The sequence below is a fragment of the Poeciliopsis prolifica genome, unplaced genomic scaffold (genome assembly GCF_027474105.1).
Source record: "Poeciliopsis prolifica strain line A6 unplaced genomic scaffold, Auburn_PproV2 SCAFFOLD008, whole genome shotgun sequence".
In the NCBI taxonomy this organism is placed as follows: domain Eukaryota; kingdom Metazoa; phylum Chordata; class Actinopteri; order Cyprinodontiformes; family Poeciliidae; genus Poeciliopsis; species Poeciliopsis prolifica.
The window spans coordinates 9242570-9253830 of record NW_026562383.1 but is presented as its reverse complement, the minus strand read 5'-3'; the positions used below and the strand labels follow the sequence as shown (position 1 = coordinate 9253830).

The 11261-nt window shown below is 39.6% G+C and overlaps 1 protein-coding gene across 1 annotated transcript; it reads right to left on the bottom strand.

Annotated features, from left to right (window-relative positions):
- Positions 1-1091: 1091 nt before the first annotated feature.
- On the bottom strand, positions 1092-10530 carry LOC129361906 (GRAM domain-containing protein 2B-like). Its single transcript, XM_055033126.1, has 13 exons — positions 10349-10530; positions 8555-8692; positions 8364-8421; positions 6370-6442; positions 6015-6118; positions 5758-5847; positions 5171-5245; positions 5036-5092; positions 4864-4942; positions 4724-4780; positions 4529-4628; positions 3319-3429; positions 1092-2783 (listed from the first exon to the last, which is right to left on the bottom strand). Exons 1-13 carry the CDS (start codon positions 10384-10386, stop codon positions 2768-2770), a joined length of 996 nt encoding a protein of 331 aa, XP_054889101.1. The 5' UTR covers positions 10387-10530; the 3' UTR covers positions 1092-2767.
- Between the last annotated feature and the right edge of the window lie 731 nt (positions 10531-11261).

The following is an 11261-nucleotide window of genomic DNA, read 5'->3' as shown; positions in this document are numbered from 1 at the left end:
CAGATCAGGTGCCAGAATGGAATATAGCTTCCTGTACCTTCCTGTTTTTTTCCATCTCTGGCCCTAAATGTACAGAAGCTCTTCTTGTGGCTGGCAGCACACCGCGATGTCTGACACAAGCCATACTTGAGCCTCGTCACTGTTGGTGTGGTGCAGGTTCCACCACACTTAGGCGCACACACCTTTGCACATCGACATGCATACACAAACACACACTATATGTATTTACACATTTATATATATATAAATATCTGATCTAGCATGAAAAAGCAGGTCTTAAGTTCAGCACTATTGTATAAAGCATCCAAAATGTTACAAGGGTATAAAATGTACGTCTGTGTCTTTTCATTATCATTGACTGTGTTCTAAAGGAGAAAGCATCATGAATGCAGGTTTTCCTGGGTGAAGAAGTACAAACAGGTCCCATATGGAGACCTGCTATAGTACAAGGTGTTTGCTGCACAGGAGATCCATCAATTTCAGTGATTGTGGCCGCATTGTATCAAAGGGAACATTTATTAACCGGCGCTGACCTGATTGCTCCATTTTGGGAGTGCAAGTGGGTCTCGGGAAGCAGCAGAAGACGTTTTCTGAACCACCACTCACCTCCTGTCTGCGCGAACAGGGATATTTCTCTTTTCTTCTTCCGTTCTCAACCTGTGCTTTGTGTATTTGAATAATGGAAATCTGTTCCTTTCTCAAACTCAGAAACTGAGTCATCAGAAGAATTTGAGAGCGAATAAAAGAATCACTCTCTCTGGTAGTAAAATTTGTCCTCTCTTTTCTATGGGGAAACCAGGGAGACCTCACTGGTTTGGAGTCTGGGTTAAAAACGCATCTATGCTCCACTGTGGTTGATCTATTGTATCCTTTGGCCTTGAATGTTCATTGGTCGGGGCGGGAGGGCGGGGGGATAAGCAGTGAAAACTGTATGCATGTCTGTTGTGTTTTGCACAGCAAATGAAGGGATGGAGCATAATCTTGTGTTGTCAATGTGAGGATAAAGGTGAATTCATGGCGTTGAAACATTAAAACTCCAAAAAAGAAAAAAAAAAGGATGTTTATCTGACTTTTTTAAATGCTGATACTAACTGATGTAATGTTGGATTTTTTTTTTTGTGCTAGAGATTGACCGGGTCCGATGTTTGGGTTGGGGGGATGTAGAACCTATTACTAGACTGTTTATATGGTTACTGTACTTACCTGTTTTTTTCTTTGTATTATAATTTGTAATTTTATGTTGCATTTTTTTGAACTGAAAATATGATGTGATGAAATGAATTCATGGGACTGAATCTTGACCTTTTTATGGACAACAAAATAAAATCACTTACGTACAAAAACATGAAATTGGGTGATTTTTTTTTTTTTTAATTATCATTATTCTTACTTACAGTCCATAAATTATTCACTTTATTCCAATACTCAGTTACAAAGGCAGGAAAATATTTGTGCATTTAAGACTGCTGCCATGTTGGAAGTAATGAATAAAAATGTTCGGGATTCTTGTAAAAACAGCGAGTTTCGGGTAAAGGAAATCAACTTTTAATTATGCATTAAATTTATATTGTCAGAGCACATATTTTGCACAATTGGTGCCAGAAAATTCTTCAATTGCGAAAAAAATGTGATCCTTTCAATATTGATGTTTAAAGGATCTGAAGATGGTTTTGTTTCTATATGTTGTGTCTGGGGGTAAACAAGGTTGCTGAAGGCTACCCTGGCTTTAATAAATCTGTAGTGGCTTACTGCCCTCTAGTGGTCAGATGCTGTCATTAACAAGCTGAAGTACATCAATTCAAAAGGTACAATAAAAACACCATTGTGTGTTGGGCTTAAAAAACACCTAGCGAGTTTATCTTCTGGCTGAGTCTGTTCTTTGATTTGCAAAAGAAACATAAAATAAAAATCACTGCCAAGGTGTGCAGGTTGTCTCCTCATACTTCTCTCAGCTTCTGGCGCAAGGTTGTTCCTCACATGCAGACTGGTTTGCGATTCCTACACACACCTGAGTAAAACTAATATAGTTTTATAATATTCACTTTAAAGAAAAACAACCAAACATAGAAGTGAAATATGATCTATTTGGTGGAACAAACATAGCCACCAAAATAGTTCTAGTCATAATACGCATAACATTATTTTTGATAAATAGATTTAAGCAAAGACCTGTTAAATAGTTCAATGAAATTAGATACAACTTATCTCGTTGGACTACTATCCATTTCTGGAGTTAACTATTAACTATACCTCATTGATATTAGCTAGTTTATTGCCTTTGGCGTCTGCCTGTCGACTGATTTATTGTGAATTTCCCAACTGCATTTTTAAAAATTGCACACCTTGATAAAAGCACCATCTTTTAGCCACAGTACAACAAGTGGGGGAAGGGCAGCACTAAGTTACTCATGTCAAAACTGTGTCTGTCAGTTAAATAAAAGGAGATTAACTGCTATATTCTCTGTTGTGAATGATGCACCTTTAAATGCTTTTGGTCTCAATGAAGCCAACATCACACTTACTTATTCCACACATTTCAAGGACTGGGTTGGTAACAATACAAATTTTAGCAACACCATGACAGAACTTTGTGGAGGCAACTTTTAGAAACCTTTGGTACAGACAGCCAACCCACTAGCTGTCGGACATCATCTTTAAACAGGAGTTTACTTTCTTTTGTGAAAAATATTTGTGTGCAATACAATACAATAATATACATTATTAAAGTCTGTATGTGTTATTGTCGAGATGTCTTTGTTACAGGTGTTTATGTTTCCTGGTACCTGGTGGGACAAAAAAAAAAAAAAAAAACAAGACAAAGAAGAAAAATTAGCAGAAGATAGAGAAGTGAAATGAATATTTAGCCTAATCAAACAAATTTTAAGCAATTTAATGAAAGTTAGTTTCATTATACCTTTTTAAATTGTTTGATTTTATTTAATAAAGTAACATTTTATTACTAAAACCTGACTTAAAATCTAACTCTGGCAAACATATCTACATGCTGAACTTTACAAACAAAAGTGGATGTTCTGAGAGAAGATTTGCTGTTGAGATTTAAACATGTTTTTACTTCCTCCCCGTTGTTTCAGCACAAAAATACAGACAATACATCCTGGTGCATGTGACTCTCTGGAATGCAATCACTTTTCTTTTCTTTGGACTCCTGCCACGAACAAGCGCAGCCACTTTTCCCCCATCTTACTGCGATCGGCAGTAGCTAATTGTTTGAAAACCGGTTTGAGACGTCTGGCTTTTCTCCCGCACGCACTCCCCAACTGACTTCCAGCATGTGTTTCCTTGTGCGACTTCACTCACTCTGCGTAGTGTGAAGACAGATCGCTCAGGGCTCCCAGTGAGCTCAGCTGCTCCTCCAGAGCGGTGATCCTCAGCCCGATGTAGCTGGACATCAAGAGCAACAACAACATTCTGCAAGAAAAACAAACGTATAAAAAAAAAAAAAAGGAATGCAAGGCTCACATTTCACAGGCCACAAAGCCAAGTTGTGCTTTCACTCGCAGGGTTAAAGGCAGGTGGGAGATCACAGAGTGCTGATTTTACTAACAATAATATATCAGTTACATCTATCTTTGTGGCTCATAAGTAAAAATCATGTGATGTTATTTACAGCGCCATTTCAGTGGTGTCATGGCTTTCTTCGCTTCAGTGCGTTCAGTACGTCGACATGCCAGCATGTCAACGGGTGTGAACGGTTTAACATTTCTGAGCTCAAAAAGTTGTCCATCATATAGCAAAAGACTGTTTTCTGCTAGAGCACAAATTTTGAGCCACACACATTATAGAGCCTCAATCACATCACTGTCCTCTGTGATCAAAGTATCTAAAGTTTGTTCTTATGGAAGAACTGAACTTCTTTAGTTAAAAGGCCAAATGCTCCTATGACGCACACTTAGTTTGAAAAGTGCAGCAGTTAGCAAAGGACCTTCAGCTGATGGAGGCAGAAAAGTATTTATACCGTTTGATCTGACATGTTTTATTTTATTAGGCCTAAACAAAACAAAACAAACGGTGCAAGACTGAAATAGCAGGAATGGACACATGGTTTTCTTTTTCTATAAATCTAAGTCTTGCATAAATATCTGTTCTGCAGCCGTTACTCTGGATAACCTCAAGTGCAATTTAGCATCACCTTCAAACATCACTTAGTTTGAATGACTAATTTTCCAATTGTGTGCTGTTACTTTGTGTCCAACATAAAATCCTACATTGAAGTTTGTGAATGAAATTAGTATTTCAGCTAATTCATTACATGCAAATGGCTGTAGTACTTAAATTATCTGCTGACTAAACAAATTGTGACAGCATTAATCCATGAGTTCAAATTTTCGATCACTTTATTTACATTCAGCTAGAATGAATCTGGGATTCATTTTACCGCAGTAAAGCAGTTGAACATGAACTGATGTATTTATCCAGACAACCAGGCAAGGAGCCAGGAGACCAATCACTTTTAAACAAACCAAGAAAGTTTGGCTCAGCTTGAGCAGACTTGTGCGGCGTTACTCACAGGACCAGGAAGACGAGGAAGACAACTCTTAGACTCAGAACTTCTCTGAAGAACAATACAAGTGTAACTTTTTCAAGGAACCTCCAAATCCATGACCCAGCTAACAAAGAAAAATAAACGATAAAAAAACCTGAAAGCATCAATAAAAATGTCAACACATCAACGAGTAAAAAGTCATTACTCTGGTTTTGTCACCTCTGCCATTTTCATTTGTAAAACTGCCTCCCTGAGTGGACTTGAATGTGCCGTCAGCTGCGGAGGAGACACAAATGCGTCGTTATACACTGCAGCGATTTTGAGATGCTTCTTATTGCAGTTCAGATCGGCATCTTCACCTCCACCGTCAATCGGAGAAATGCTGTCGCTGAGAACAACCTTCTCCAAACTGTCCTCTAAACTGGAAAAGCTGGAGGCCTGCAGACAAAGGATATGTGGATGCTGAGAATCATTTTTGTTTGCTTCTGGATTCGTCGTGCTGCCTAAAAGTCTCCTGAGACGCAGACTCACCGCATCATCCTCAATCTCTGCAGAGGACAGGTAAGGGCTGCTGCTTGGGCTGCTCTCCTAATGCATCCATTAAAAAACACTGTTAAAAATCTAAAGTTTGTTTTTGCTCACCAAATGGGAGAACATTTCATTTACCACAGGCTGCTGACAGCAGAGGCTTTGGAGGAGTTTGCAACAGACGTTATAATTCCTCACTGATGCAAACAAATACTGAGAGAGAGGGGAAAAAAACATAAGAGCAAAGGTTAAATCTGGGCATGGCGAAGGGTTTGCTCTGCAGAAATTGGGTTAATTTCTATCTTCCCTTCGTCCCCACAACTCTTACAAAGTTTGATTTTCATAGATTTTTTTTTTTTTTAAATCAGCTGGAGCTGAAACTGAGGGAGATAACAGAGTCAGGCCATAAATTTCAATTCCTGACATTCGGTATGAATGGGAGGAAAAACGTTTCACCTACTACATCTCAAATTGCACAAAACAACTCATGAATGTTCTGTTAAACATAGTGGATGACTTTCATCACTGATAATAAAAGGCATTGAAGTCCCAATAATTACAATTTTATCAAATATAATAATCTCTGGAACACATTGTTTGAGCTTCGTAACAACGATGCTGCTTTTGCTCAGATGACTTTACATTTTTCCTCTGCAGGCCCCCGAAGTGATCTGCATGGAATACCAAACACTGTGCCGTTCTGAAAAGTGTGAGCGGAGCCTGACCTTCTCTCCGCTGGATGTTAGCACCGACAGCACAGACAGGGTTGGGTTATGTTTCCTTATCTCCTTCACATTGGAAATAGCAATCACCACCTGTAAAAAGAAAAGAGCAGCTCAGTTCTGCATGCTATGTCACATTTGAGTCATGCACCTAACTTACTGACTGGGTTTGTTCGTGAAACTTATTTGGCTTTTAGTGACATTTTTGACTTTTCTCTGATGTTCATGTTTCATGTCAAAAATGCGCCAAAGTCAATTACCTTGGTCTCTTTCAGTAGCACAGATGAGTAGAAGCACACGTTGTTCTCCGAAACAAAGAGCTTTCCATGATACAGGACCTCCCTCTGTAAGGAACAGGTAAACGCTGCAACAACAAAAGCACATAAAAGAGGTCAGTGGGGAAACATGAGCACATCTGCTGAATCATTTATCCGCGGCGGGCGCTTGCGGCTCTGCGTACTCCGCAGAACATTTGGCAATCAAACACATCCAGAGGTCCAGCGATTGGAAAAGTAAGACAGCGGAGATAATTGGAACAAAAGTCAGGATGTGAAGTCATTTCCATAATCAATCGTCATAAATGAGCAACAGACTTTTGAGTGCAAGAACACTCACTGTGCATCAGCCTCTCCTCCACGGGGATCTCTCGAAACAGTCTGTGGAAGGTTTTATTGTGCTTCATGTAGCTCTGCGGAGGAACACAAACAACTGTTTGGATGTGTGGATGTTGAGCACTTTCACCAAAAACGCTTTCCTTTCGTCACAAAGTGGGCTTTATGTTGGACTTTGATCGGAAGTAACAAATACTTGCTCGGGAGCAGCGGCGTCACTGTTGTGATTGCAGCTGATGATAAAGGACATGGCACAGGATTTTGCCAAGCGAAACCTTTTTGTACAATCTTTCTGGGAAGCAAGTCATTTATTTTGGTTCTTTAAACTGGAGAAGTAACACACATTTGAGATCACTGCCAACACCTGAGGGATTACCTGGCGCTAGTAGATAATAAAAGTAATTATCTTTTATTGTTTTCACGCAGCGACAAATGTAGCAGCCTGCTGCAGACTGCAGACGAAGAAAAATCAGAATGATTTTTTTTTTTTTTTAGACAAAGCAGGGCTTGTCTAAAATACGCAACATATTCTTAAAATTTCATAAATAGGGGAGGACACTCCCATTTTATTCCTACTAGATTAAGCATAATATAACACACTGGATCAATATAATGCCTTTTTTCCTTCCTGTGTTCTTATTTACTTCTTATATTTTGACATTAATATCATGTATAAAAATTTGAGGTCCACCATTTAAGATCCAAATTCAATTCAGCTATTCATTTTGTTTTTCTATTTATTTTTTCAAGAAATTAATATTCAATTTAGTATTTTATCTATATAATATTTTCTTTTAAGGTAAGGTTTTTGAAACCGTTAGGGAAGTTTATTGATGTTAAACACCATATCAAATATTTGACATCAGAATGAACAAATAATGGTGCCTAACATTAGTTCCCTTCTATTAGTTACTGAATAACCAACAAGCCTCTGCACCACCTGATGGCATCTGATTGAGGTCATTTATACAATGGTGTGTTGGAGCAGGTGTATCTAAAACATGTGGGACCACAAATCTTTGAGGCTGTTCCTGCACACTTTTTTTTCTCCTTTGGAGATCTTATCGTACCGATGCGCTTTCCTGGGATGTCATGCCATGAAAGCAAGACTTTGAAATGTCCTGCTTTCTAAAGGGTTTTTCAGAAAATTGAGTTCACCTTGTTTGGAAACTGCTTCACATTGTCTCCTACACCAGCAGCAAAGCTGGTCTAATTAAAGTCATTGTCGACGCTCAATTAAAAAGCATCTGCTTTTTCAGAGCTACTCCCACCTGCAAGCATCAATTAGTGCAAAAAAGGGAAATGGAGGGAAAACGATCGTTTGCTACTCTCTGGCGTCTACGAGACTCACCGACACAAATCTGTGCAAAACCCCCCCTAAAAAACATGACATTTAAAATGGGATGAATGCATGAGCAACCATGAAGAAAGTCAATGAAATTTGCAAAATGCATTCTGCCTAAAGCTAAACTCACATACAGGGACTTTTGGTGAGGGCAATAAAATATTAGATTTTGTTTTTGGTTGAGATAACTGGGACTTTTTCATAAATAGTTCTATTATAATATCATATATCAATTTAGTGTTTGTTGTATTTCTTTCTTTTATTTTTTGCAGACTTCAAAATCACCCACGTCAAGTCGAGTCATCTTTAAGAGAATGTCAAAAAGGCATCAGGGTACATTTAATGATATATTTTGTGCTGCTCTGACAAATACAATCCCAACAGAAAACTTTGGAAGATTTGTATTGAGACAAACCAAATAACTGGGCCTATAATGTGATGGAAAATCTTAACATTTGAAATGTGTTTCCATTTCTTGACAGTTTGAGCTTTCACAGATATGAAAAAGAGTAAATCTCAATTCAAGCTACATATCTGGGTAAAGTTCCTTATGGCTTTTAAAAGGGGATAGTATCAGTTTACATATTTACTTCACATGCAAAGAAAAAGGGAACAACACTCTGAGACGATAAGAAAGTATGAATCTGACTTACATGAGTGATGATGAGCCCATCCAATCGGCTGAGATTATCTTCTGCTATGGTCTGGTCCCTGAAGTCACAAGCAGTTTCGTTTCATTTGGATGGTAGGTATCACGGCACAATCTCAGAATAAGTGTGATGTTTTCTCTCAACTGGAACTTTTCCAGATGTCTGTGTGGTGTGCAGTGTGCTGTGCACAGTACCTGTTGCTCATTCTGAAGCTTTGATTTAGCCACCTGCCCTGCTGCTGTTTGACATTCCCCAAATTCAGGCTCTGGCTCCGGCTGCACTTCCTCCTGCTGTCTCTCCTCGTGAGAAGAGGGGAGAGTTCGTCCACGACTCTGATCCAGGAGGAAAAACGTCAAAAGGGACAATCCGGCTCAGATCGATGCGAAACAAGGTAAAGAAATGAAATCTCTGATGGGAGCACGAGTGGAGGCGCGGGACTTTCAGAGGTGTCAGCGCGGATCAAAGCGGCTCCAGTGTGCTGACAGCAAACATCATTTCATTAAACCTTCAGCTGCATCGTTGTGTTTTGTCAGAAACAGGAGTTTGTTTTGTTTTACACAAACAGCTTGTAAAGCATCAACAACGAGTCGTGCTCAGCTCTACAGGAGGCCTGGATGAACAGCAAACAGGCACAAGATGAGTTGTTCATTTTGAATCCAGTATAATGTGCCTGTCGGTGATGCCACACTTCAAAGCAGCTGTTTGAAGTACCACAGCAGCGAATTTACAGCCCTGAGCAAAACCACTTACACCCTATGATTTTTTTAAGAAAAATATATTTCACCACTTATAATTCCAACTATTATATTGGATTTTTATGTGACAGAGCAACACAAAGGAGGGAACATCTGTGGACACGAAGTAATAGAGTACATACCGTTTAAATAATAATAATAATAATAGTGAAATGTTTTTTTCCTGCTTGCATTAGTATTCACTCCACTTTACTATCATATCCATATATAATACCTAGTAATACCTACTTCATCTGTTTATAATTTAACTTCAGCTGTTTTGTGAATGTGAATCCGTCACAGGTTTGTTTCAGCAAATCAATGAACATTATGAAGATGTGGAAGTTGTGGAGAATTTAAAGGAAAATTAGTTTACGAAGCAATATCCCAAGTTAGAACATTTGCTGCTCATGCTGTTACAAATTCGTGTGTGCCTTCTCATACTGCTGCAACTGTGGAGGAGCTGCAGAGTTTCACGGCTTAAGGTGAAAATTTCTGTCAATTGTTAGCCATGTACTCAGTGAAGCTAGTAGCAAAGAAAAAAATTTATTTCAACCACTTTTTGGCCTACAAGCTAATGTCAAATGAAGGCTGCAAACTATGAAACAAATGTGCCTGCAGCATCAAGCCGAGCAGAGGTCCACCTTCCAGCAGAGCCACAATCCAAAAAGAGCCACAGCGAAAAACATAGTCATATGCTGGAGTGGCCTAGTCAAAGTCCAGACCTAAATCAGTAGAATTCAAATGTAATACAATACAAAGTAGCTCATCCAATCTGAGCTACTTTGCAAAGAAGAATGAGCGAAGATGTCTCCGAAAACCTAGAGACTCAAAAGAATGTCAGCTGTTCTGCAGAGGAAGCTTTTCAGGATTTTATATGCAAACAAACGACTGAATAAACGCTGCGTCTTTTTTATCTTCCACCTTCACAGAACTCTGAGTTGGTCTGCCTATCCCATAAAATCCCCGTCAATAGATTGAAGCGGTAATGTGACTAGCCAGAGAAAGTGTGCGCGCTTCTGCGGCGCCGCATCTCTGCGTTATTCCTCGTCTTTCTGCTGTCGCGGGGCAACAGCAGGGATCCCTGGAGGTTGGTTTCACTTTGAAACCCAGGCAACGCAGAGTCTGGACACATATCAGCCATCACCAATCCATCACTATAGAAGATGGACCTTACGGAAGGCGAGAAGCAGCAATACAACAAGTACAGCTCACATTTATTTATATCTATATAGAAAAACGAGAAATACTCACGAACTGCCCACTGAGAGTTTCCTGCTTTTCTGGGTCATGACAAAAGCAGACGTCCCAACTTCCACACAATAACACGACGGCGCGATGGTGTCCTCGCTTCAGCTCAGACTCATCAGCTCTCAGCTGTTTTCTTTTTCGGAAAAGAAAGTCGCTCGGAAATAAGCAGGTGAGACAGAGAGACCGCCCACTTACTCAAGGGACACAGGTGAAGAGGAAGCGTCGTTTCACATGAGCCAATCAGAGGACGCCTGCGAAGCTTTAAAAAAACAAACAAACAAAAAAACAAACAAACCCGTGACGGTGGGCGTGGCCTGTTACTCACACACATTCAGAGAAGGTATGTGGAGATGCCAGCGAACCTTCACGTGACAAGTCAGGCAGGAGCCTTTGAACCTGTTCGGCCTGCGCAGATAGGGATCAGTGATCCACGTCCCGCTTTCAAAGACAGGCCCTGACTGGGCAGTTTTCTCACACGAAAAGTTTCAGTCTTGATGCTTGCAGATAATCAAAGCTGCATATATTAAACAAAAGATCCTCCCAACTATAATACATTTCTTTGTAATCAGATCTGAGACGAACTTGTACTGTGTTTTTTGTTGGAGTGTTTCCAGTTGTTGGAGTGTTTCCAGTTTCCAGTTGTGTTTTATTTTAGAAATGAAATATTATTGCACTTTCACTTAATCGAGCCTCCACTCCATTCCAGCCGGAGTTTCCTTTCCCAGTTTGCACATCTGCACACATCTTGGTCCATTCTTCTTTACAAAATACCTCTCCAGCTCAATCAGCCTGCATGGAAACAGTCTTTGGGACTGTTTTAAAAACAGCCTCTAGCAAATATTAATGCTAAACTTGATTAATTTGAGCTCTGATTGTTTTTCAGAGTTTGTCATCAACTCTGAAAAGCTTCTGTGCC

Coding starts and splice junctions, on each gene's coding strand:
- LOC129361906 (XM_055033126.1), bottom strand. CDS start 10,386: ATGACCCAGAAAAGCAGGAAACTCTCAGTGGGCAGTTC. Junction 6,443..8,363: donor ATGGGCTCATCATCACTCAT/GTAAGTCAGATT, acceptor GTTCCTCCGCAG/AGCTACATGAAGCACAATAA. Junction 6,119..6,369: donor GGAGGAGAGGCTGATGCACA/GTGAGTGTTCTT, acceptor TTGTTGTTGCAG/CGTTTACCTGTTCCTTACAG.